General features: G+C 36.7%; 1 protein-coding gene across 4 annotated transcripts in view; it reads left to right on the top strand.

Annotated features, from left to right (window-relative positions):
• MAGI2 (membrane associated guanylate kinase, WW and PDZ domain containing 2) overlaps positions 1-27814 on the top strand; it is a 1467283-nt gene that overhangs the window by 941700 nt on the left and 497769 nt on the right. For all 4 annotated transcript variants that reach the window (XM_033194948.1, XM_033194950.1, XM_033194947.1 and 1 more), the window contains exon 5: positions 17597-17807. In XM_033194948.1, coding sequence (XP_033050839.1) covers positions 17597-17807 — 211 coding nt within the window. The remainder of the gene's footprint in view (positions 1-17596; positions 17808-27814) is intronic.

Below are 27814 nucleotides of genomic sequence, written 5' to 3'. Positions count from 1 at the left end.
GTAATGTAACTTATCTCCTATGAAAGGATGTGGCAATTTTCAAGCAATTAGATACCTTCCTCTTTTTTGATTCTGAAGTATCTGTGTCAAAATATTTGCTTTTAATTATGTAATTACATTTGAATTAAATCGATAGTACATAGTTTTCTTAGCTGATCTTTGATGTGAGAAGCCGAACAACTCAGCTGGGTTGAAGCAGTAACCAAAAAAGAAGCAGAAGCTGTGGTCAGATAACATTTGCAAAATTTCTTACTGTTTAACATCTTGTAGTTAAAAGTGTAAAAAGTATATTCCTGCTAAACCAGGATCACTGATCCCTATTTCATTTCTTATCTGTGTAGGGCAAATAAAATGAAGCATTCTTGATTCACAGACTTTTAAACTAGAAACTTGTTTAATTATGGTGCTTACTGAATCTAGAAAGCAAAATGTCCTTCTATTCATACCTTAAGCATAAAGATGATGTGCTTTTATGGTTAAGAGGTCTTCATCATCCCCACAAAAACTGGATAAAACTGAACTCTTCTTGATCAACCCTAGCCGTATGACTGTCTCTGGATTCCTCAGCGTGATGATAGTAGAGAATAACTTTTAGCCAACTCTAGGTTTTTAAGACAGTGAATGGATGCTGCCAACAGTGCCTCTGTAAATAAGCCTGCTGGATAAGTGGCCCTTATACTGTGCTTTTCTTTCCTGTTATGGGGAGACGAGAGATATACAAATCGGGCAGCCCTTCACCCACTGTTCAAAAATAAGCGGAACAGTCTTAAACCACAATATGGTCCATCATCCATTATTAGAAGTCCTTTGACAATCCCGGTCTTTGAAGTGTCTTTGTTTTTCTTTATGTTTATTGAGTAGAGACTTTAGGAATTTCTTTGACCTCCTCTGATACACATTTTCCAATTCTTCACCTTTTGAACCTCATCACATTGATTTTCTTTTTTAGCACAGTGTCTCTGCCCTGCCTTCGTGTTCTTCACATTCTTCACATTCAACAGATACAGGAGATTTCAAAGAAGACTGAGAAACACGTTCCTGGCCAGGTGTGGAGGCTCATGCCTATAATTCCAACACTTTAGGAGGTCGAGGCAGGTGGATCAATTTCATAGGAGTTTGAGACCAGCCTGGGCAACATGGCAAAACCCCATGTCTGCAAAACACACACACACAAAAATTAGCCAGGCATGGTGGCACACACCTGTAGTCCCGGGTTCTTGGGAGGCTGAGGTGGGAGAATCGCCTGAGCCCAAGGAGGTCAAGGTTGCAATGAGCCATGATGGTGCCACTGCACTTCAGCCTGGGCAACAGAGTGAGACCTTATCTCAAACAAACAAAAAAAGAAGAGAAAAACATGTCACTTAAATTTTAGTTAATACTGTCCTATATCAACTAACTATAGTAATAATTTATCAGACTTCAATTCAGAGCATAAATATTGTAATCAATAAGGTACATTTGGAGAATATAAAAAGCATATTGAGGTAATATTATTCCATTACAAAGGAGTTTTGACAATAGTAATAAGTAATGAAATAGTTCCCTTCTTTTGAATGCTTACCATGTGTTAGGAGCAGCCTAACCTCATTATAGGTATTAGTTCATTTAACTATCTTAACTGTTCCATTAACTAGGTACTACTTTACAGATTAGGAAACTGAGATACTTTGGCCAGTAACTGGAGTTCATATATAGGAAATCTTGGTCCACAACCCATATGTCTGGCTGCCATGCTATCCTGAGTCTTATATAACAAAATACAAGCGTAAATATATTTCTTAGTGATATATAGACATATAACCACTATTTTACCTGTATATCTTTCAAAGTGGTATTATACATTTCTAGTTACCAAAAACTTCATATTGCTTTTATTTCTTTAAATTGTGTACAATGAACTTACATCCCTCTGTGGGTATAAAAAATTCCTAGTTTTTAAAATTCTGTGCATCTATAAGCATCAAATCTACCAGTATTTGGCTTCATATATACTTAACCGGAACTTTAAGTAAATAAAGGTTATGATTCCTCAGTTTATATCTGATACCTATTTTTTTTTCATCTTTTCTCCTTTGAACTAGAGATTATACTTAAACTGCAGTTTTCTTTCTCCCAGACCTTATCTCTATAAAGTCAGTGACCACCTTTAGATATATAAGTTATCCAGTTCTGCTAACATTATCAGTGTTATCAAAATTCACATGACATGTGAATGTTTATTTTACTGAGTGTTCTTTCCTTCTGCTCAAAATTACACCAGACACATAGAGTTAGCCCATGGCACCTAGGAAAACCATGTAATGATTTTTCAGTGTCAGGACAGAAACATCTCTCTGTCGTATATTGCCTTGGTAATGGAAATCAATACAATTCTATCCTTAGATATATAGTTTTATCCTTGTCAATAATAAAAAATTAGAAAAATAAAAATTAGTAATGGCCACTCTCCTCTAATGGATGCAAACAATGGACCGGGCATATAATACATATATTAACTCTAGTCCCATAATAATTCTATACTTATTTTATGAATGAGATACTGAAATTTTGTTTAAAGTCCTTAACTAAAGTAAAAGTTTATTTACTGGCAGAGTTGAGATTTGGATCTAGTAATACCTGAACTCATCCGCTCTCCAACACATTTCCCAGAACTGTTAACCATGCCAAGGACAAAGGGACTTCTGACCTCCCCAAAGTAAATTGCAATCCTGCAGCTTAGAGGATTTAGTCTGCATTGTATTCCATTGTATTTGTCTTTTACTAGACTCACAGCAGTGATGTTAGATTTAAAGACAAGTATGGTGCATCCTTACATCAGCTTACAGATTGTTTTGAACCGATATTTAAAATTTATATCCCCTGGAAACCTTAACATTAACGTCACCTATATTTAGATATTTTCGTCTTTCTGTTTATCTTGTTAGAGTTGATATCAGCCCCATGGCTTCAAATTCTATAGATTTATCTGCATCCTTCACTGCTCTCCTGTGTTTAAGGTATATTTCTAACTACTGCCCACTGGACAGCATCACCTAAGCATTACTTCTGCAACTTAAATGCAGTACATTTCACTTAAACTCTTTGCCACAGAACGAACAAGCAAACCAATTCACGAAGCCCTTTACCTGATTTCTCTAATTCTACATTTCACCCGTATACCTCAGAATTATCTTTATGTTTCTTTTCCCCAGTCTTGGTATTGTTTATTAGGCACAAAAGGGCCTTTGACTCCCATCCTTTCCTTCGAAATATCACTGCACCATCCTAGAGCACTGCCTTATTAATTCATGTGTGGACTGTAGTTCCCTAACTGATCTGTATGCCTTGAGGATCCTTCCTGATCCAACTACCTTTTTTTCCACCATAGGTAAAAATTCCTGAACCAGAACTAGGTCATGGCAGGGCACAATGACTCACACTTGTAATCCCAGCACTTTGTGGGGCTGAGGCGGGTAGATGAGGTCAGGAATTCAAGACGAGCCTGGGCAACATGACAAAACCCTATGTCTACAAAAAATATAAAAATTAGCCAGATATGGTGGCACACACCTGTAGTCCCAGCTACTTGGGAGGCTTAGGTGGGAGGATCACTTGAGCGCAGGAAGGTCGAGGCTGCAAGGAGCCATGATGGTTCCTCTGCACTCCAGCCTGGGTAACAGAGTGAGACCCTATCTCAAGAAACAACAACAACAACAAAAACAGGTCATGCAACTGTCCTCAAAACTCGAATGAGCTTCTGTTTCCATCAGTTCAAATTCCTCGGGCAGCAACTCAGGTCCTCCTACATTTGACTAGAATATCTCTGTTAGCATTGGCTCCCATTAATCCCATACATAAACTCCCTTCTCTCATCCACCCGACATACTCAAAACATTTTCACCTGTGTGGTCAGGCCATTCCCACATTTGAATTCTCTTTCTGGATTCAAAATCTGTTAAAAATATTTCTTATTTCCTGGGAATTCTTTGTTGACTTTTCACAGTGAAGAGTAAAAACTGATCATCTCTGAATGACAGTAATACAGTTTGCACTTTTCATGTATTTGGAAGGTGTTAGCCTGATACTTGTTGAAAACTTTTCATAATGCGCATGTCTGGTATCCCCATATATATAGAGAGAGAGTAAACATTATTAGAACAAGGACCTTTTTTTTTTTTTTTTGAGACAGAGTTTCACTCTTGTTGCCCAGGCTGGAGTCCAATGGTGTGATCTCGGTTCACCGAAACCTCTGCCTCCTGGGTTCAAGCGATTCTCCTGCCTCAGCCGCCCAAGTAGCTGGGATTACAGGCGCCTGCCATCATGCCCGGCTAATTTTGTATTTTTTGTAGAGATGGGGTTTCTCCATGTTGGTCATGCTGGTCTTGAACTCCTGACCTCAGGTAATCTGTCCGCCTTGGCCTCCCAAAGTGCTGGGATTACAGGCGTCAGCCACCGCGCCTGGCCAAACAAGGACTTCTTTTACTTTTCTGTTTACCTGTTCAGCAATTAGCGTATATCTTTAAATATTTCAAGTACGTAGTAAATCTATTTTTTTAGTCAATCTTGTCTAATCTCTAGAGGATGTCAGTTTTACAGTATCAACATGATTGCATTCCTTTCATGCTCATTTTACACTATTCAGTATATTCAATATGCAGTGTTTCCCAAGTTTGAAGGATATATCCCTGATCCTATATTCCTTCAAAAGTTGTATAACTAAAAAAAAGTATACAGAAGTGCATTTTAAAATACATACTCTTAGAGATGAGAATTAGCCGGCCTCCCTAGCTTTGGCAATACCAAAGATAGATAGATGATAAATAGATAAGTCAACTGGATTTTTTAAAAGATTGAACTCTCCTTCAGGAAAGCAAGATCCTGCAAACCACAGTAATTAGGTTAAGCTTTCTTGGATTTCTTTTATTTCATGAGTTATCTGCTAAACTTTTCCGGAAAGTAATTCACTATTATCTTGTAGCTTCCCCTCACGAGCTATTAGTAAGCCTAGTGCAAAGAATTAGAAATGCACATATATTTTAAAAGCATTTAAATGTCTCTGTTAATACACACATACACACACACACACACACACACACACACACAATGCCAGGAGGAACAGGGCCCCATGAGAGCTACCTTTGCCAACAAAGAGAATACAGTATGTGTGCACAGAGCTGCCTTCTCCAGGCCCCCAGACTGCAATTAGTGCAAATGAACTGCATCTCCCAGAGAGCAAACAGAGTGTCCCTTATGTGATCACCGAGTGTCCTCGGCTATGATCTCAGTTCACCATTAGGGACCCGCATCCAGGTCCTGTGCTGCTTGGCACGCTGACTCTGCATGCACCATCAGTCCTGGTTCTGTGAATGAGACCCTGTCACTGTCAGAAGAATTATGTCCTCCCTAGTGAATCTCACTGTTTTCCTGTGAATAATGCCCCACTCTGAAACCACCCCAATGCCTATGCCCTGCTTATTTTTGTGTGGGTTCACAGAGACTGCGATTTGTGTGTCTACCCAGATATTTATCTTTTTTGAGCAGGGTGAGAAGGGCTTAATTTTATGATCTTGTTCCCAGAATACTGGGTTTTATCTCTCCATTGAATGGGTAAATTTCTGGGGCTAATTTAAATTAGCCTTCTAAAATTAGATATTCCATCCATAAATGACGGCCATTCCATCTTTTCTTGAAAGAATTATTTGAAAGTTATAACTGTACTAATTTTAAAATGTTCTGATTATCTAGGTGTAATTAAAAAGTAATATCACTTAAGAGTTTGTGGTGATTGTAATTACAATGTTACTATTAATATTATAATTTTATAATTATGGTAATATTGCTATTAATATTAATCAAACTATTATAATAGTGATTGTAAACATACCATTTTAATAAGGGAAATCATGACTGGTTTTAGGAGTGTCATTTTAAATCAAGGCACAGTCACGTTTCGGTTAAACTGAAAGTAATGGCTGTGAACCTCTTTAGTCCTTTTTTTTTTTTTTTGAGACAGAGTTTCACTCTTGTTGTCCAGACTGGAGTGCAATGACATGATCTCAGCTCACTTCAACCTCTGCCTCCTGGGTTCAAGCAATTCTCCTGCCTCAGTCTCCCAAGTAGCTGGGATTACAGGCATGTGCCACCAAGCACAGCTAATTTTGTATTTTTAGTAGAGATGGGGTTTCACCATGTTGGACAGGCTGATCTCGAATCCCTGACCTCAGCTGATCCACCCGCCTCAGCCTCCCAACCAAAGTGCTGGGATTACAGATGTGAGCCACCGCACCCGGCCCTCTTCATCTCTTAAACGGATTCAGCATTGCATGCACTCAACCTCTGGAGAGGGTGTTTCTCTACTACTCTGCAGGTTTATGTAATTTGTATGTGAGGGAGATTTGATCCATGAGTGGGGAAGGCAGAATGAGAACAACCAGCATAGCACCTCAGGTTTCTCCGGCAATTACAGAAAGCCCATGGAATTGTGAAAATGTTTAAGTTTCTTCAGTTTCTCCAGCCATTCTTAGAATCTAAGCTTTTTTCTAATCACAATCATGTATTCTCTGTAGGTGTGATTTTCACCTGTGTCCCTGTGTTTCTTATAGTTCCCCTCAGGAAAGTGATTATGATTATTGGTGCAAAATCCCAGCTACTTTATTGTCAAAGATGGCTCTAGCTATTTCTGGCTGAGGACTGGCCTTTCTCTCTGAAGAGGGCATAAGGTCTCTCCGAGCACCCATTCCTTCTATGTGACTCTATCACTGGGAACAGTATTCTGATGTTTTTACCCCTCTTTGACTTTTTGTTCTTATCCAAAAATACTTTGACTCCAATTTCGCCCCAAAGAATAGCTCTTGAATTATCAAGATCAAATTTAAAATCTTCCTAATTTTCTCTTTCATCTCCTTTGAATTTCCTGGAACTTCAGAAAGTGGCCTCATGTTTTATATAATACCATGCTCCTGATTTAAAAAAAAAAAAAAAAAATTGAAGGCAAGCTCTAAGAAGTGTTGTATGTGCAAGTTCTTTATTTCATACCTTGCTGTGGTTTTTCAAGTGTGTCAACATTTGTGTCAGTTTTTTCACCCCAAAGTTTGTTAAGGATTTGGGGGACTTGTTTCTTTATGATAAATATCTTTAGATACTTTCTTCTCCCCTGTTAATCTAAAATAATTTCCTCTACTAATCTTTCTGTGATTCTTTTCAATTTAGTTTTTATATCTTAGGAAATATTTTTCCTTGTCACCTTCTACCCACAGACTTTGAATTTTCTATTTTCACAATTTTCCATATTGTTCTTTTATTACTTCCAACAATTTATAACTAATTGTGGGTTTTAGATATAGAAGAAAAATAATTTTGAGGCATGAAATATGCATTATCAGTAATTCACATATCCTCGGCTAGACCCCTGAATAGAAGAGATGTAATTAATTTGCTTATAAATATTACATATATATTGGGAGGCTGAGGCGGGTGGATCACAAGGTGAGGAGTTCAAGACCAGTCTGGCCAACATGGTAAACCCTGTCGCTACTAAAAATACAAAAATCAGCCCATCGTGGTAGTCCCATGCTACTTGGGAGGCTGAGGCAAGAGAATCACTTGAACTCGGGAGGCAGAGGTTGCAGTGAGCTGAGATCACGCCACTGCACTCCAGCCTGGGCGACGGAGCAAGACTCTGTCTCAAAACTAAAATAAATTCTAAAAAAATACATATATAAACCATTTCTTCACAGGATTGGGATTTCTGCCTTCTGGATTGATGTATCATCCCCAAAATCAGAAGCATAGTTAAACACTAACTTTTCCTAATTCTAATATCTGCTTCTAGACTTGTGTTTTCTCCCTGGCCTCAAATAATAAAGGGAAGCATTTGTTTACATCTGTAAAAATATGGTATAGATATATTTGCCACACTGTTTAAGGACCACCCCCTCTTTATACTCATATCTGATATATTAATTATAATGAATTTTTTTTAGCACTTAGAGCCACTTCAGAGCACTGAAGAGTCAAAAACTGACTAATAGTCAATAATCAGTTTGCATAGAAAAATCTCTGAAGGATCACAAAGATAATTATTATTGCTAACTTGATGGCTAGAGCCCTGAGAGTAGCAGCAGGAGGAAAGCTTGCTTTTCACTGTTTTCCTCCATTGTACTTCTGGATTTTGTACCATGTGTGTTTCACTATGTCTGTATATATATATGTATATATGTGTGTGTGTGTGTATATATATATATGTATATATATGTGTGTATATATATATATGCAAAAAGTCACAATACAATGTACAAATATTTTAGCACCCATATTAGAATTGTTCTCGTTTTAGAAGGTTTAGGGAAAGTAAGAAAACTGGTAAGAGCATTCTTGCACAATACTTGACAATCTTGACTTCTTTTGATCAACTGGCCGTGTAGAATGCATGACTGCTCCCTTTCTGAAGACACTGAAATATGTCCTCCACTTTTCGTTACAGAATATAATCTATAGTACAGCCAGGATGAAAAATCAATTATATAAGTTTACAAATTATATATTAGAAATAAAATAATCATAATTTCTCATACATAAAAATCAACACGGTATTTTTCTTTTGTCCAAATATCAACCCTGAAGTGTTGATTCATTTACAAGAGCCTGTGGTTCAAATTCTAAGCCAGCTTCCAGCAGCGAAACAAGCAGTCTTCCCACCACAATCCAATAAAACCTTAGATCAATAGAACAAACACATTTTTTAATGGGAGTGTTGGGTTTGCACAAAAGCATGGAGAAATCTTTAAGCCCCACCACATCCAACACAGTGGCCACTACCACAAATGAGTAGAAACCAGAGTGAGAAGGAGTCAGTTATAAGCAGACTAGAAAGCCAAAGTTGCCCCCGGGGTATATGAGAAGACCAAGCTTTGGACCAATATAAAATTGGGGAGCTGTGTTTCTGATTCTGCTTTAAATCAGTGCTCTCAAAGGTGCCAAAGTGATGCCAAGTTTGTAGCTCAGTAGCAGCCCCTGGTGCCCAACAAAAGCAAATGCAGAACTCTAGAGAATATACTAGTGAACTTGGAAAAGAATGCATGGTTTCTGAGGAATGCTTCTTCTCCTCCTTTAATTTACTTAACCCCATTACATGTCTCTATTGAGGAAGAAAAGCTCAATTGATGCAAACACCTTTTAAAGAAGAAATACTACCTTTATGTATATCCTTCTCTGACATTTGCATTGCTTTTTGAAAACCTCTAATCTAAAAATTATGGAAAATTGACCGTACCTTTGTTTCTGTAGGCAGAAATCATTTGAATTTCTTGACCAATTTAACTACTCTATTTAGTATATAAATAATAGAATTCAGTGGTAATAATATGTAACATTTACCGAACACCTACTATATTCTAGCAGTTTACTACTCTAAGCACTTTGTAGATAAGTCTCATCTAATTCTTACAGGTAGGTAACTTCATTATCCCCATTGTACAGTTAAGAAAATTGAAGTATCCACAGAGCGATTAAATAACTTGTTCAACATCCCACTTTAAAGGACAGATTCAAGCCTAGGTGGACTGGCACTAGCCTTAACCATTATGTTCTGCCACTGCTTTTGGAGACTGTTGTTATCGGGGAATTTCTAAAGGAAACATAAAAAATCTTTACATTTCAAATTATTCTTATTCTCTTTATGAACTACAAATATGTTCCCTGATCCTTTTTTTCTCTCAGCTTAAATGTTTTCCAGCCATGCTTGCTTCCAAAGAAATAATATGAAGACAAGGAGAAAAAATTATTGGATTTCTTAAAAGTTGTCACATAGCCATTATAAATATAAATCACAGGGTAAAATAAATTTTGGAAATTCAAATTTTATGATGGTTTAAAGAAATAGATTTTTTTATCTACCTTAAAAACAAATCCTTCAATTATTTTCCCTCATTTCAAAAGACGGCAGTTACAGAAAATTGCGTGTTAACTGTATACACAGACCGTGCCAAATGAAAATATGGATGAGATGTAAAATATGTATTATTCTTCTTGAAATAGTTTTATCTTGGCTTCTGGTTATTCTTTAATGAAACTGGATGGGGACATTCAAAACCATGACATTCTAATTTATCACTGGTCTTGTACCTGAGAGGCAACGTGTTAGATACTGGCAGGGCAATAAACATGAAAGCAGACGGAATGGCTACTATGCATATTTTGGTAATATCAAAACCTTAGACTGGACCAGAACCATAGAATTTATAAGAACTGAACTAAAGGCACAAATACATACATTTACTCTCTCCCAATTGAATGCTTTCAGTCCCTGCACTACATACAGATATTTGAGCCCTTCTGAATTTCTTATGGAAAGGAGAAAATTATATTTACTGAATTCAACAAAACCCTCAGGGCAGGCAAGATGAAAGGAATTAAATTTCTTAATTCTTCACAACAGTTAAAGTGTAGGTATTAATAAAATATGTTTTTGTAGATCATTGTTTATAAGACTGTATGTTATAAATGTCTGTTTTGTGCCTCAATGTTTCTATAGAATTTCTAGGAATTCTATTTAACAGTCCTAGTTCTATAGACAATTTTTTCATCCTTAGCATTCTTTAAGAAGAGGTGTTTCTTCTTTACTGAAATGTTCTTTGTTTTTATTGTCAGTGAAAAAAAATTCTTGTTCTGGTTTGAAAGACATCTAAGAGACACAGAAACGCAATGGGGAATGCACAAAAAATGTCAGTGTTTGATAAGGTCTGTTCATTTTAGCAGTAAATAAGGAAAAAATTATATTTTACACATCCAAAAAAGACTATTTTTCAATTTAACAATAAAAGCATACTGAGAAATGCATCTTAGAAGTCAAAAAGGACAATTTTACTTAGTCACTTCCTAATCAAATATAGCTTCACACCACTACAAAAAAGGTAAAACGTACATGGGTTATTTAGCTCCTTCTCCCTAGTCAGAATTTAAATAGTCTGGGGATTCTCAAACCTCAGATCTGACATATATATGATGTGTGCGAGGTCATGCTTACATGCACTTATTTCTCATCACACTGCATGGGACTAGGAATACTTGCAGGAGTAGCTGACACAGGCAAGCTTGGTTGGCATGTAAGATCTGGTTATTTCCCTCCCATTAATAGTTTGTTCTGTTCTTAACGGGTAATTTCTTAACTACTTACACAATGTCCAATATATGTCATTTTTAAAAAATTTAAGCCAATGCAGAAGAAAGAAATAATCATTATCTGAAATGCAACAAAGTTTATTTCTATTCTCCATATTAATCAGGGAAACAAATATGATATAGCATGAAACACTAACTGGCAGTCCTTGAGATGTTAAATATTGGTTCAGTGGATTACAAAATGAACTGATCTAGTACACCATTTTATGAGTTGAATTGTGTCCCCCACCCCCAAATTCGTATGTTGAAGTCCAAACCCCCAGTATCTCAGATGGTGACTTTACTTGGAAATACGATCATTGCAGATGTAATTAGTTAGGATGTGGTCATCCTGAAGTAGGGGTAGACCCTTCATCCAGTATGACTGGTGTCAATAAAAAGAAAGAAATTTTTTTCCAATAAAAAGAAGAAATTGGAACCTAGATGTGCACACAGGGAAAATACCATGTGAAGCCTGCAATTATGCTGCCATAGGCCAAAAAGCTACCAGAACCTAAGAGAGAAGCCTGAAATAGATCCTTCCATAGTGTCTCCAGAGGGAGCTGGCCCTGTCAACGCCTTGATATAGGACTTCAGTCTCCCGAATGTGAGACAATAAATATCTATTATTGAAGCCACTCAGTTTGTGGTGTTTAATTATGGAAGCCCTAGAAAGATATTACATATCATTTGGACCACATTCTCCTTGACTGTACACTGCGTAGCTTAGTGTCTGATGGTTAGTAGGCGCTAAATAAATGTTTCTAATAATGCAGGAAATGTAAGACCAGTTCCTCCTCTCACTGACAAATATTGGAGTTCCTCAGACAAGTGCTTTAGGTACTCTTGTTTCTAATTGCTACACTGTCTTCCTAGAAAATTTTATTCAGTTATTTTATGTCATTGAGTATCACTTAACAAATCATTATCGTAGTACTCTATATAGTTGCTCAGAGTTGGAAGGAGACACATCTCCTCCACCCAACCCCCTCCGTGTTGCCTTGAATGTCTAGGAGAGTACTGAATTTGCATTCCACCATCTCTTTTACTCACTCTGCCCAGAAGAGGTGCAGGGATTTATCTGGGTGATACAACTTGGAAGACGAACCTGGACCTTCTTGGCTCAGTTCCCCTTTTTTTCCTCTAAACATTCTACCTTGCCCTTCTGGGAACATATTCTACCCCTACACGGAAGCCCTGCCCTGGTTCCACATTGCCAATGAATAAATTAGTCCTCTGGGTTTTGCCAGAAGCCCTTGATTCTCATATTAAACCTCATCCCTAGATGAGCCTTTGTGAACAGTAAATGTGGGAATGTTATGGATCTTTATTTGCCTTACTCATTTTTTTGTCTTATTTTGTTAAGATGGGAGAGGTGGGTGCTACTTACTGCTTTCCTCTCAGCTTAGTTCACAGTATCCTGATAAGAAGGTCTATACTCTCCCCCCATTAAGGTCTTGTCAAGTATCTTACACACTATAGATATTAAATTCGTGTTTGCTACTGTAATGCTTGAGAATTAAGAATAAAGAAATGGATGAATAAGCAGATGAATTAGATAAACTGGGAGAACTTTGCCCAGTAATCTCTGATGCATCAACAAATATGATTATAGACTTCTCCAAAGACTAGATCCTATTTTAAGAGATGTCCTACATTTCTCTTGAGAAGTTAATGGTATTACACAGTGGAAGGAAAGTTCATTTGTTCATAGCCAAGCTTCTTGAATGATTGCTCTATCAGGATAATTCTATATTTTCTTTTCATTCATTTTTTGACCGATTCCAATCTGGTTTCACCAGCTACTCCAATGTAAAGGCTGCCATAGCTGGCAGCCAGTGTCACCACTGATCTGCACATCATTCGGTTCTATAGATTTTATGTCCTTGTCTTGCTGGACTGTGCAGAAGCTTTTGCCACAGTGAGTGTCTTGTCTTCAACACCCTTTGCTTGACTTTTGCAACATGAAGGTTTTTTAATTTTCTCATTGCTTCCATGGCCGCCCTTTCCTCTTCTCCTTTTACCAGTCCATTCTTTCAGTGACTTAAATGTTGAAGTTCCTCAGACAGCTGATCCAGATTCTTGTTTCCACTTCTCACACTGTCTCTTGGCAATTTCATTTACTCGTGGCTAAAATTGTAGTACCATCTAGCCATATGCTGTTGTATTTCAGGGTTTGTTTTTTTTTTCCAGCTAAGAACTCTCTGACTTGACATCTCCATGAACCTTTAACTCAGTGTGTCCAAAACCATATGTATAGACTGCCCCTACCCCACAGAATCCTGCTCCCCCTTCCCTGTTTCCAATCTCAGTGAATAGCCTTGCCACCCACCATGTCAGGTTATACAATCTATCCTCTAAATATTTTTTCATCCACTTATTTCTATCTCCATGCCACCATCATTACTTTTTGAGAGCACAAAAATAACTTTCCACTGCTCTATGAACATCTATTCTTGCCACCCTCAAATCCCCGGAATAGTTAAGGAGATATTTGTGGGAAACGAAAATCTAATTTTGTCATCTACTTCAGTAGAGCATAGCAGTATCTTTGCTCTCAGGACACACTTCCAAATCCTGAGCATGCCTGATAGGGCCTCACCTAATCCAGCCCTCATATATTTATTTCTCCCTTACCTTCTTCTGAAAGAACCCTCAGATCTCATAGCATATTGAAAAAGAGGTTTTCCCTGACTCTTTATATGTGATTATATGACTATACATACAGAAAATCCCATATACATAAGATTCCTTAGGAAGCACTCATAACACTTAAAATTACTGTATAAAGACTACACATCTTAGCATATTTGGAGTTCCATGAGAGAAAGGATCAATGTATCTCTTGTTCACTCTTCTGTCCTCAGTGCCTGGCACTGGTTGAGTGCATAATAAATATTGGTTAACTGAATATTGAATAACTGAGTATGTTCAGAGCATGACCTTGCATTTGCATTTGAACTTTTCAGTGCAGCATGACGTTTTGTATGTTCCATGTACATACCGCAGTATGTATAATTACATGTTGAAACATGCCACAGAAAAGAGAATCTGAAGATAACAGTGGTACCTATTTTTGCTGCTTTTATCCTACAAAATTTACAAAGCTCAAATCTATATAAGGAATCAGCTAGGAGACTATATCATTAAGGGCCATATTATATTCTTAATTTCCTTTTTAAGGGCAACACAGTGAAAACTTGTAAAGTGTTCTTATGTTTTCTAATTTCTAATAGATACTTTAATATTGCTCTCCTAGACTGATGCAGAGGGGGGAAAAATTGGCCCATGAAATTAATAGTGACACCAAGATGATATTCTAATTTACTCATTTAGATAATCGATTAACTTTTGAAGTTATGAAAACAATAGATACCCAATGAAGGCAAAGATATGTAAAAGAAGCTTCTCCCACCCCCATCCAAATTTACTATCCTGAGTTAATCAAAGCTGACAATCTGTTATACATCCTTGCAGTCTATATACATGCTTATACAGACATATAACTAGGTATCACTTAGAGACCTTAATATTTGCTTATTTAGAAAAATAGGATTAATACTATACATTTCTCTGCAACTTAGATTACTCTTCAAATAACAATTATAAGCACCTTTCAAGGTCAATAGATAGTCATTGGTTTTAAACTACATAGGTTTCCATGGTAATGACAAACATTATTTATTTATTTAATTATATTCTCATTGATAGGCATTTATATCATTTCCAGGATTTTACTGCTACAAACAATATTGCAAAAATAGTATTATATAGGCATAGTTATATAATACTGCCTTTATTTCTAGAGGATATGTTCTCAAAGTAGGATAACTCAAAGTCTGTGTGTATTTGTATTTTTTTATTTTAGTAGGCATTATGATCCCAAACAATTGCAGAATTTTATATTTCCAAGATGGCTGCCTTATGCTCACATTACCTCTTACTACATTTCAGCCCCTCTGAATCTCAGTAGTGCTCTCCTTCTAGTTTCTGAGTTAAGGAACTTCTCCTTCTTTTACCCTGATGATATTACTTTCTCTCGATGGTACCTGCTCTACTCTTCCCCAAGAAATAAGACTCACAGTTTGTCCTTGACAGCAGAAAAACTAGATGGGGGGGAAATAAATCCGTGAATAGCTCAGTAAACATACACATTAGGAGATATTTCAAAAATATCCCCTATACAATTAAGCCTACACTTTGACCAAATTATTTGCCCAATAATCTCATCCCATGAAAAGGGATGAGTCTTTAAAATTATCTCATATGCTCACTCTCTGAAGTGCCTACTGATGAGAGCTTTAGAATGTCTCGATTTTCCTACCTTTTCTTCACTTTCTAGAACTTGAGCTTTCCTGAGATAAAGTTTGAAACCCATGGTCTTATTAGGTCTTCATGTATTTTTCTTCTTTCTATAATCTGTCTTTAACACATACTACAAATTTTCAGAAATGTGATCATCTTCCATTTACATTTAACTACATTATCCAGGATTTACTTCTTCTGTATTAGTTAATCCTCACACTGCTATGAAGAAATACCTGAGACTGGGTAATTTATAAAGGAATGAGGTTTAATTGACTTACAGTTCCATATGGCTGGGGAGGCCTCAGGAAACTTACAATCATGGTGGAAGGCAAAGGAGAAAAGCAGGCACCTTCTTCACAGGATGGCAGGATGGAGTGAGTGCTAACAGGGGAAATGCCAGATACTTATAAAACCGTCAGATCTTGTGAGACTCACTCACTACCATGAGAACAGCATGGGGAAAACCTTCCCCATGATCCAATTACCTCCACCTGGTTCTGCCCTTGGCATGTGGGGATTACAATTCAAGATGAGATTTTAGTTGGGGACACAGCCAAACCATATCATCTTCCTACCTTTTATTTTCTCCCCATATGTTGAGATCTCTGCTCTGATTCAATCATCATGATATGGTAAGAGTAATTTTTCAAATTTGCCCTCGGATAAGATACTTGGAGAGTATACATTCAGAACTTTTGCATGTTCAAAAGTGACTATCTTTGCCCAGATAGATGAATATCTTGGTAGAGTTAAGTTATTGGATTACTATACCTTTTTTTCTCTCAAGTTACTATAGATGTTACCCTCTCTTTGAGCTTAGAGTATTTCAGATAAAAGGTCTGATGCTCTTTTGTTCCTCTTTTCTTTATAAGTAATCACATCTGTTCAGTATGGAAGCTTCCAAAGTTGCCTTTTAATATTGTAGTTTGGAGATTTCAACTAGATGTATCCAGGTGTCTGCATTTTTCATTAATCTGGCCTCAGATTCAGTGAGCTGTTTCAATCTGCAGACTGGTGTTTCTTCATCTTAGATAAATTTTCTTCTATTGTTTATTGACTTATTATTTCTTCCTTGTGTGTTCCTTCTTCTCATTCTGGAACTCATACTGCTTATATGTTGGGGATCTTGGGTCTGTCCTCCAAGCCTGTTACCATTTCTCTTAAGGTATGTTTTGCTCTGTTGTACAGTAGCTCCCCTTAGCTATGAGGGATGTGCTCCAGTACCCCCAGTGGATGCCTGAAACCTCAAATGGTACCAAATCCTATATATACTATACCAAAAAAAAAAAAAAAACTATGATAAAATTTAATTTATAAATCAGATGCAGTAAGAGATTAACAACAAATAATAAAATAGAATAATCATAACAATATACTGTTATGAAAGTTATGTGAAGGTGGTCTTTGTCTCTCTCAAACTGTCTTACTGTACTGTAATCATCTGTTTTTGCACCATGGTCTACCATGGGTAACTGAAACTATGGAAGAGCTGTGTTTCTTGTTGGCAGAGCTGTGTTTCTTTCTGGATTCTCTAGGAAATAATCCATATCCTTGCCTTTTCAAGATTCTAGAGGCCACCAATATTTCTTGGCTTATGGTCTTTTTCTATCTCCTAAGCTAGCAACATTGCATCTCTTTGGCCATGATTTAGTAGTCAATTCTCCCTCTTACCCTTCTTTTCTGCCTACTTTTTTCACTTTTAAGGACCCTTGTGATTACATTTAATCATAATCATCCAGATGAGGCCATCTAGATAATCAAAGATAATCCCCCCATCTCAGGGTTCTTAATCACATCTGCAGATCATCTTTTGCCATGTAAGGCAATATTCACATATTCCAGGCATTAAGATATGAACATCTTCAGGGGCCCATTCTGCTCACCATACCTGTATTGTGAAATGGTCCTTACATTACATCCTTCAAACCTCCAATTCTGTAAACAACAATAATTAGCTGAAAGATAGATGACAATGAGGAGTGAAAGGAGAGCTCAAATAGGCCTAGTGATCATTATGCTTTTTCAGAAATGTTTCCTGTTAGCCTTCACAGAGTTTATTCATGGAGTTTATTCCCTGGTACAGCATTCTCCATACTCAGTCCAGAGTTACCATGGCTGGAGTGACTAACCATGTGCTCTTGTTCTCTTACAGAATCCAGTGAACATGAAGACAAGAGTGCAGGTGCCTCAGGGGAGATGCCCTCCCAGCCTTATCCTGCACCACTGTACAGTCAGCCTGAGGAGCTGAAGGAGCAGATGGATGACACAAAGCCAACTAAACCTGAAGACAATGAGGAACCAGACCCATTGCCTGATAATTGGGAAATGGCCTATACAGAGAAGGGTGAAGTCTACTTCATTGAGTGAGTTTCACACATTTCTTTCAACAATGCCAAAAAGATCATAGCAGGATATAAATGATGTAGCAAGTTAGACGTGGGAAAAACAAAAAACAAAAAACAAAAAAAAAACCATGAACCTCTGGTAACATCTTTTTTATTTGTGAGACAATAATGGGATAGTGCCTTAACACAATAAAGCATCCTAGAATACAGATATAAATCAAATAATGGATTAAATAATGGCACCCTACAATCTCTTATAACTGTGACTAAAAAGACAAATCTCCATGTTATGTTATTATTGAATTAGGAATAGTCTAGATATCATGAGAAAGTGCTTACTTGACTCCTCCTAGGCCCCCCATCTTGTCTAAATGAAATTTTTTTTCCTATTATCTAAGCTAGTTGAAGGAATATTCACCATTATGTCCAGGAGTTTAATAGAATGCAACTATTTGAAGTAATAGGTCACAAAATAAAAAATATTGATGTTGTTCGTTTGGTTGGTTGGTTGGTTGTCTTTGAGACAAGGTCTCACTCTGTCACCCAGGCTGGAATGCAGTGGCACAATCACAGCTCACAGCAGCCTCGACCTCCGGGGTTTAAACAGTCCTCCCGCCTCAGCCTCCTCAGTAGCTGGGATCACAGGTGCATGCCACCATGCCTGGCTAATTTTTGTATTTTTAGTAGAGATGGGGCTTTGCCTTGTTGCCAAGGCTGGTCTCAAACTCCTGGGCTCAGGTGATCACCCACATTGGCCTCACAAAGTGCTGGGATTACAGGGGTGAGCCACTGCACCCAGCCAAAGAAAATGTTTTTAGCATTTGACCCCAATGTCAGATGTCGCTAAAATAATTTGGCTTTGTATAGTTCATTATACTTCCTTTTACTATATTCCATTATATTAATTTCTTACAATTTTTTATGACTTGCTAAGGAAACTGTAGCGCAAATCCTGAACTTCTTGGTAATACTCAACCTAATCTTTCTTTTAGGACATTTTTAAAAAATATATTTTTTGTATACATCTTAATAATGTGAGGCTTTTCTTTAGCTTCTCGGATTAGAACAACTTTTCAAAAATTCCAAAATAGAAAATCTTTGCACAAAATTAAGTTGTTGATGTGCACAAGACAACCAAAATGTTCATTAGTAAGAATAAAAATGGAAACTAATGTAAATGAACAGCCTTATCCTGTTGTAGAAGCCTCAAAGAGTGAAAATAATAGAAACTGAAGTTTTCAGCTTTGACAGTGGATAAAAATACGAAAACTCTGATTATTTAAAAAATACATTAAAACTGGATTTTCTTTTCCAACCTGGAGTGATTTATAACTTAGATCTCTATAGGCAGAATTCAGTTGTGAAATTGAAATGTTACCACATACCATTATTTAATTCTCACGTGAAGTTGGAAACTCTGATACATGTAACCAAGGGACTACATAATCAGATAATTACTCGGTGCTCTGCTTGACTCCAACATGGATGAGAAACAGTGTTTTGTAGAAAATGAATCAATAGTGTTCACTTTTCAGAAAATGTTCTAATTTTAAAAGGAATAAGAATCTCTTACATTATTTCTTATTGCTGTAATCAATGACCAAGGCATCTTTTATCAATTAATTGGAAAATAGAATGTTTAAAAATGTGAACAATTAAAAATAGTCATATCTAGAAACATAATTTTGATATTGATGAAGACAGCATGACATCATTGCAGACCAGAACTCAAAATACAAATCTTATATATGAGGGCAAAAATAGAAGTTCAGAACAATTGATGTTCAGAATAAGGAAGTTGATGATATACATATTTTTATTATATAAGACAAGGGGAGTAAGGCTATATGAAAATAATAAAAGGAAAGCAGCATGACAAGTTGATTAAAGACTGTTTTCTTACGATATTTCCAGTAATGCAATCACAAAAACCTTTTTTGTGTATGATTGTAAAGTAAACTTTCCTCTTTTAACTGCATCAGGTATTGAGGTTATGAAGAAAAGGAACTTCAGAAGACAGAACTTATGTTCCAGGTATATAGGAAATAGGATCAGTCAGGGCTTGAGAGAATCTAGCAAAATGATTCTATGACTCTTGTCAGTCAGCCAGTGTTGGCTTTCAAACGTGTAAGATTTTGTCCTTGCTTTCAAACTTGTTGACAATATGGGGAAGAGAGACAAATAGTTATAAACAATTGATCAACAATTTCTGAATTTTGTGATACTCTTCAGGGAAGCCAAAGTTTAGAACAGATTTAAGATATAAAAGGGTCACCACAGAGAAGGTGAGATAACATAGACTTGAAAAGTTAGCAATGGGTAGATAGAGCAGTCCAGGGACGGGAGCTGTCATTACAAAGACAAAGTCCCTAGGTGTATTAGGAATGGTGAGGAAACCCCTGACCCTACTAGAGAAGTACGTATTAGTTAGTAAATCCCAGGAAATGACTGCTTAGTTTTTGTTTCACTGGATCATTAGTGCTTTGAAAGGCAAGCAAAGGAGTGGCATTTGTTGTTGTTGCTGTTTGAGTTTGTTGTTTTTTAATCTTCCTAATGTTGGAGGGAAGGACTGGTGGACAGTATTAGGAGCAGAGATGGATGGAGGTGGAAAATTAAAACAAAGTGGAGGAAACAATTTCATCTGTGGGGAAAGAGCTGATGCTGAGGGAGAATAAGGTGAAAGAAGGAGCCTGGAGTCATGGTGGAAGTGACTGTGTCTGGAAAGTGATTAACAGAGGAGGCAGGATCGAGGTAGTCTTTGACACCTGCTTTAAGTTCCTCCATAGACTGGAGGCGTTCCCGCCCGCCTGCTCCCCGACACCCCCTGCCTTACCCCCAGTTTGTGATTCATCTGTCCTTCATAAAGGTTACCTTTGAACCTCAAGATTTAGTGTGATGAACTCAGGTATCACAGAGCGGGCAGTGAATCAGTGTCTTTTTGTCTGGTCCTTCATGTCCGTACCATCTCACCAACAACGTTACAGTTTCCCCCCTCTCTGCCTCTGGTTTACTGTGCTTTCCTTTTTCTTTAGTATTCACTGATTTTCTCCTGTCTGTTTTCACTCTTTGCCCTGGAATGTTCCTTCCTTTCCTAATTACATTTAAATCAACATTTCCACCCACTGTCATTTATCTGTGAGTACCTTTGCTGCTATGACAAAGAATTCTTATGGGACTAACAAACTCCATACTATGAAAGGCCCTTGCAAACAGACCTTGTAGAACAGGAGACAGTGACTAGGGAGGGAGCATGGTTGAGCAATAAGACATGTCTTAAGGACAAAGCCACCATGTGTCTCAGAGGTAGTCCTGAAGCAGTTATGTACCAGAATGCATGATAGAAAGGGAAAGTAGAAATAGGTTCATATTGTGGGATGGCTCAGTTGAGCTCATTCACATACGCATTACCTCACATACTTGTCTTTTTTTGTGTGTTAAGAACACTTAAAATCTAGTCTCAGCAATTTTCAAAAATATAGTACATATAATTTTTATCAATTAAAAAATAAGTGAAAAAATGTTTTTTAAAGGAAAGGTAGAATACCACAAGAGGAAGGTAAACCAGAGGGAAAAGAAAGGAGAAGAAAAATGAGAGAGATTTGTGAGGGAAGAAGCGCTGACATCAGTAAAAACTTTTCTCTTGTGCAGATATTGTGGGAGCTGCTTAGAGTAATGAAAGTCTCCTCTGGCAGATCCCACCCTTTCACTAGACTTTGCTGAAGTCTGTCTCCTGTGAAATGAAGACCATGACAAAACAGAAAATAAGTGAAACAAAGGAGAATGATCCTTTGGTTCTGTGTATAAGATAGATAGGTTGGTAGATAGATAGATAGATAGATAGATAATAGTTATTTCTAAATATAAAGGAACTCTACATTGAAACATTAATTTTAAATATGTAGTTTTAAAAGACATATATTAAACAGTATAGGTTTTGAATTAAGGTAACAAGCAATTCCATTTACTTGTCTTTTATTATGCAATTATGTTTTGAAATATTTATTGGTTTATTTGATCTTGAAAAATAGTTACATGACTCAGTCCTTTAGAAGTTCTGCATTTAAGAGGTGAAGGTTTAGAGGTTCTGCATTTAAGAGGCAAAGGTTTTTTTCTGCCCTCAGCAACCCTGGTAAACTAGTGGGCCCACTATGTTTCCCACACTACTCAAACTGCTTCCTTTGATAAAAGCAGATTTCTTCTATCCTATAGAATGACATTTAATTGGAAAAGGAGAATTGCTGAGAAAATATTTTTATGCAGCATAATTTTAAATTTTGAGTGAACACACTCTTCCAAACATGCTTTAAAATAGTAATAATGTCTTATGTTTCATAATTTTCAGGAGACTTTTAAATGTATAATACTGTGTAAAACCAGTAGTTTCTTTGACTCATGTCATCGTCTTCATTAGCATTATCTTTGAAATAGGCAGTATATTAATTATAAATTCAAATGAGAATATGTAAATTCAAATGAGTTATTATATATCAAGCGCCTACCTTTTTAAGGGTGTGTTCGGGTTAACTTAACAACAGGGTTCATCTGTTAAGCATTTATACTCCATTCACTTAATCCTCACTTTATGAAACTGAAGCTTTTAGAAGTAACTACTTGCCATAAAGTCAGACATAGCCAGGGCTCTTTGATTCTATTTATTCAACAGAGGTTTATTGGTCATGTATTATGTCCTGGGAATCATTCTAAACCCTGAGAATACAGTAGTCAAAAAAATTAACAAGAGTCAGACTTTCATGGGATGTAGACTGTCTCCGTGGTCCTTGTCCTTAACCAGTTTGCTGTGATGCCTGCTTCACATCACCACCACCCGATAAAGTGTTTGGTTTATCCACGTTTCATAGACGAGACTTTGAGGCATCCTTGGACAAATTAACATTCCCAAGGTCACATAACTCTTTCACTCTACAAAGTCATTCCCATTATTTCATACTACCTCTGATATAAACAAACATTGGCTGAGAAAAAAACTAAACTTCTATATTACAAATAGTATTTGTTTTATAAGTTTCTTGGCGAGCAATTCACTACTCCAGAGGCTAAATGTTCCATAAAAGAAGAACTGCCACAGGGTTAATCTGGATTGACATGCCTTGGGAATCCCATTAAATTGCTTCTTTGTTTGGGAGTCAGTTTAGTTAGTGACACAAAAGAGACTGCTATTGCTTTGGCAAAAAACAAAAAGACAACAAGAACCTATTTGTTTACTGCCATCTTCCTGAATGGCAGTGAACACTATGTCATCTTAAATAACAGGTTTTTAAATGCAGGCTTTTGAAACTGAAAATCACATCTGTGAAAAATGTCATGGCTGTATATGGTTTCCAAATATTTGTCAGGGCTGAATTTGCTTTTAAATTCTAAACAGACAGACAATTAGTTTGTTTCCTTTTGTGTTCCTATTTCTGTATCTCCTTAAGTTTTAATTAAATCACCAATTACCATTTCCAAAAAAAATTAAGCATCATTTATTAAATAAAAGATAAAATACTTTAGAAATTTATTGCATAGAAATGTAAAATCAATTTTTTTGGTATGCAGGAACACCAGAAATATACTTTCTTATTCTATACTTGACATATCTTACTAGTCACAAAATCTGGTCTAGGCTGTCAATCGTATTACAAAAACAGGAGATACATTGAATATTTTTTCATGATTTTTTTCTTGTGCCTGCACAAGATTCTGGTATAATTCCCAGACAGAAAATAAACGTTTTAGACAAAATAGTGTACAATACACATCCACAATATCCAAAACAATATTTGTAATGAAACTTCTTTAAAAATATTCTCTAAACACATGAAAGGTAAAATGGCAAATGCAAATATTCATATGCTTAAGAGAAATTGTAGGAGTATTATTTAGGAAACAACCACTAAAGTGCTCATTGACAGTAGCTTTATTTGTGTATTACCTATGTGTAGATAGAAAAAAGTAGTGAAACTTTGGGCGAGTGGAGTCTTGAAGGAACAAGTTTCCACTGTTTATCACGTTAGATATATCCGATCATTGCCTTTAATAATTACTTTGAAATGATGCTATAGAAGGAAGAGAAAGTCTTTTGGAAAACGTTATAATTATCCTGAGGATTTTATTGACTATGGTGTAAAATCTACTCAATTTATATACCTTTAAAAATTAATGTTTATCAGCAAACTAACACATGAACAGAAAACCAAACACTGCATGTTCTCACTCATAAGTGGGAGTTGAACAATGAGAACACATGCACACGGGGAGGGGAGCATCACACAGGGCCTATTGGAGGGTGGGGAGCTAGGGGAGGGATAGCATTGGGAAAAATAATGTGGATGACAGGTTGGTGGGTGCAGCAAACCACCATGGCATGTGTATACCTGTGTAACAAACCTGCACATTCTGCACATGTATCCCAGAACTTATAATAATAAAAAAAGTGTTTGTTTAAACCTAAAGTCAAGTCATCAGTCTGTTATTACTGCTTCTGAACCTATATCACTACTACTATTGAAACCTTATCATCCACAGACATTTTGAATTGCTATTGACTCCAGAATATTTACCTGAACCTTGTTTATCTTGTTCAGAAGATTGTTTTATGCAATCAAATGTCACTGGCTTTAATCTCTTGTTATTCTTCTGGCGTAGTATTTCCCAGGGTGGGGGAAATATCATTTAGCTATCAGTTTAAGACTGAGATTCGGAATTGGCTGTTTGGAGGACTTATTAATCATCGTTTTAAGTCTGTTTCTAGTTTTAGAGAAAACAGAGCAAAGGAAAAACATGTGTTTAATAATAAAAGTTTTTCATTTCACTAAGAACATTTCATTTGATGAAGCTGAATTTTTCCAATAGCTGTACAGCAGTGAAAACATTTTGCTCTGGTGATATTAAAGAAGGAAAGAAAAGAAAAGGAAACAGAAATTAGGAATGGAGAACATGTTTTAATATTAGGTTTGAATTAGGTTACCCTTGAAGACGCAGTTATGTATATACCTAAGAAATGGAAAAGAGGTTTGTGCCCTGACTGGACAAACAATAGAGCGAATAATAGAGTGAATGAAAAGCTGGAACAGAAAAATAGAATATGGCATGATCTATACAAAGATTTTAAGTTTTGCTCCTAACAAATAGTGCATCCATTGATAGCATTTCTTAATAACATAATTCTTGAATATAGCTTCTAAGACCAAATATTCGTATGTAGATTATATGAATCAGCTTTCTAAGAAGACTTCATTTTAGAAAAATATTCAGATTTGAATGAAGAAAAATTGATTTGAATGTGATTCAGGGCCAGGCGTGGTGGTTCATGCCTGTAATTCCAGCACTTTGGAGGCCAAGGCAGGCAGATTGCTTGACCTCAGGAATTTGACCCCATCTCTACAAAAAAAAAAAAAAAAAAATCCAAAAATTAACCGGGTACGTGGCATGCACCTGTAGTCCCAGATACCTGGGGGCTGAGGTGGAAGAATCACTTGATCCAAGGAGGTGGAAGTGGCAGTGAGCCAAGATCATGCCATTGCACTCCAGCCTGGGCAATAGAGTCAGATCCTGTCAAAAAAGAAAAAAAAAAAAAAAAGAAAAAGAAAGTGATTCAAATACAGAATTTAAGTTTATAAGGAGAAAACTTTTCCAGTGATATTATCAATGCCTCCTCAATCACAGTGCTCTCTTTTGTCTCTACGAACATGGAACTTAATATCATACTTATTAAGTGCAAAGCATTTACACTTAAAAAGGAATTTAATAATTACTATCCGTAAATAGTAGGTAAAGGTCTGTTTCTAAACTACTGGCAGAAGCTGGGAAACAGACTCTTGATTACTATTCCAGGGAATGAAATGAAGTACCTCAGTATAAAAAGTCGAGTGTGAGGTTCCAGATGCCTCTGGTTTCAGACCAAAAAAAAAAGAAAGAAAGAAAACCTTGTACCTGGAAGTCAGATATATCTGGGTTTAATGCTAGCTGGCTCTTTCAGTTTCAGGCACTAGCTGTTTAGCCTTGGGCAAGTTACTCACCTTCCCCCAACCTGGGTTTCTCCATCTATAAAATGGAATTCATAATACTTAGCCACAAAGGCTCATTAGCATTAAATGAAGGGACATAGCTGAACGTTCTGCTGCTTTCCCTGACACAGTAGACAATCAAGAAATGACACGAGATAGTGAGAATAACTTTGCAATGGTGTGCTGCACTCTAAATAGCTTTTCCTGTTGAAATGAAGCATGTTCTATGTGAGAAGAATGTTTTCTCAGAAGATAGGGTATTATTTAACCTGCTGTTTCTGTCAGTTTGGCAAAATTTAAGCTTACAAGTTGTACAGGAATGTCTGTTCATTGCTGATCCGCCTGTTGCATATTTTCAAGGCCATTCTGATATGAATTTAAACTAGAAATGCGGACTTGACTGAAATTTCACTTCTGGCTTATTCTAGTCCTCTAGACAGACCCAGTATTTAGTTTAACATCAGAGAAGAGTTTGGGATATGCCCATAAGATAAACCATTGTTTTTGGTTTTCATCCACGTTTTAAAATATGACATTGACTGAACTTAAATAGCTACTGGCTTTTTCACTTGACCTCTCACTTTTCATGATCATCACATTCGCTTCATCCTAAAAATACACGAAGTAGTATATTAGTATGATTCAAAGTTCCTAGAAAATATTTGTTGCATTCTCCGGCTGGAATAAGAAAAGTTTCTGTGCAAATGTAGCCTATATATGTGTATGTGTCTCTGTTAAGGAAGCTTGAATTGAAATATAAAATTATCTAGCATTGGCATTTTCTTTTCCTGGTATTTATGTGACACACAGTTTGGATAGATGCAGAAAACTGATGTCATGCACTTGAATCTGCCCTAGCTAGAAACTGAAAGGAAATACCTCCTTAAACGTGATAGTACGCAGAATGTGGAAAAATCCCTCAATGATCCCATTTTGAACACAGTTTCCTGCCCGACATTTAATTCTGTTTGCAAATGGAATTATTAAGGTTTAAAATATGTAATTTAAGGGAAGTGGAAGAGCTGGTTGGTCTGTTGTCTCCCAATGCATTAAAAATATCCTATTTGCAAGGAATCTTGGAGGAGCCTGCAAATTACAAGGCTGGTGAGAACCACTGTTGAAAAATACTGTGCTGGATCTTCATGTGATGTTTAAGACAATTACTGGAGGTAACTACTACCCACATTGCTTTCAGAATCGTTTCTGAAGATCAGCTAAAAATGGTGTTAACTATAAGAGACTCAATCTGTCAAAATGTATTAAAGTGACATATCGTTAATGCTAGTTCAACCTAAAAAAAATCAGCCTGTAATGAAATGCTTTATATAAACTCAGGAAAGCTGGAAAATTCACAGTTCTCTACTAAATTAGCCAGTATTTGAGACCCATGGTGGTGTGCAGTAGAAATGGTAATTGGACTCTCTGCAGTGGCTTAGTAATGTTCCCTTAATACTTACCCAAGGATGTGTTTGCTTTTGTGAATATGTCTAAGGAGCCTAGAAATGACTTTTCTCCGAAAAGGGGAAAGGATTCAGAAGAAGCAGGTGAGGACGAAAAGAAGAGAAATGTATTTTCCTGCTTACTTCCCAAGACTTCTCCCCACCTCATAGAAACATAGACATACACACACAGACACACACACACACAGACACACACACACACACACACACACAATTTGAACTGAGGCATGTCTATAAAGAGCATTTTTTAAGTGATTTTTTTAAAAAATGAGAGCAGCAAACACTGAACCCAGTGCCCCATCCTCACATTAGGAGTAGTCAGAACCTGCATCCTTAAGCTTCAAGTCTTTAGTTCAGAAGAAAATGCTGGATTATGTTGACATACAAACAAAGGCCAGAACCAGATGAAAGTGTCTGCAATACTTTATATCCTTCTAAAACTTGATAATGAAGTACCACCAGACTTTACAAGGGTCAAATTGAGGAAAAAATAAAAGCTGGCATGCTCTCCTGATCATTTATTATTTGATCAAATTCACAGCCTTTATCTGATCAACTT

This window comes from Trachypithecus francoisi, unplaced genomic scaffold (genome assembly GCF_009764315.1).
Source record: "Trachypithecus francoisi isolate TF-2019V2 unplaced genomic scaffold, Tfra_2.0 Lachesis_group4, whole genome shotgun sequence".
Taxonomy (NCBI): Eukaryota; Metazoa; Chordata; class Mammalia; order Primates; family Cercopithecidae; genus Trachypithecus; species Trachypithecus francoisi.
The sequence above is the reverse complement of the archived record's forward strand: the minus strand, read 5'-3'. Positions and strand labels throughout refer to the sequence as shown.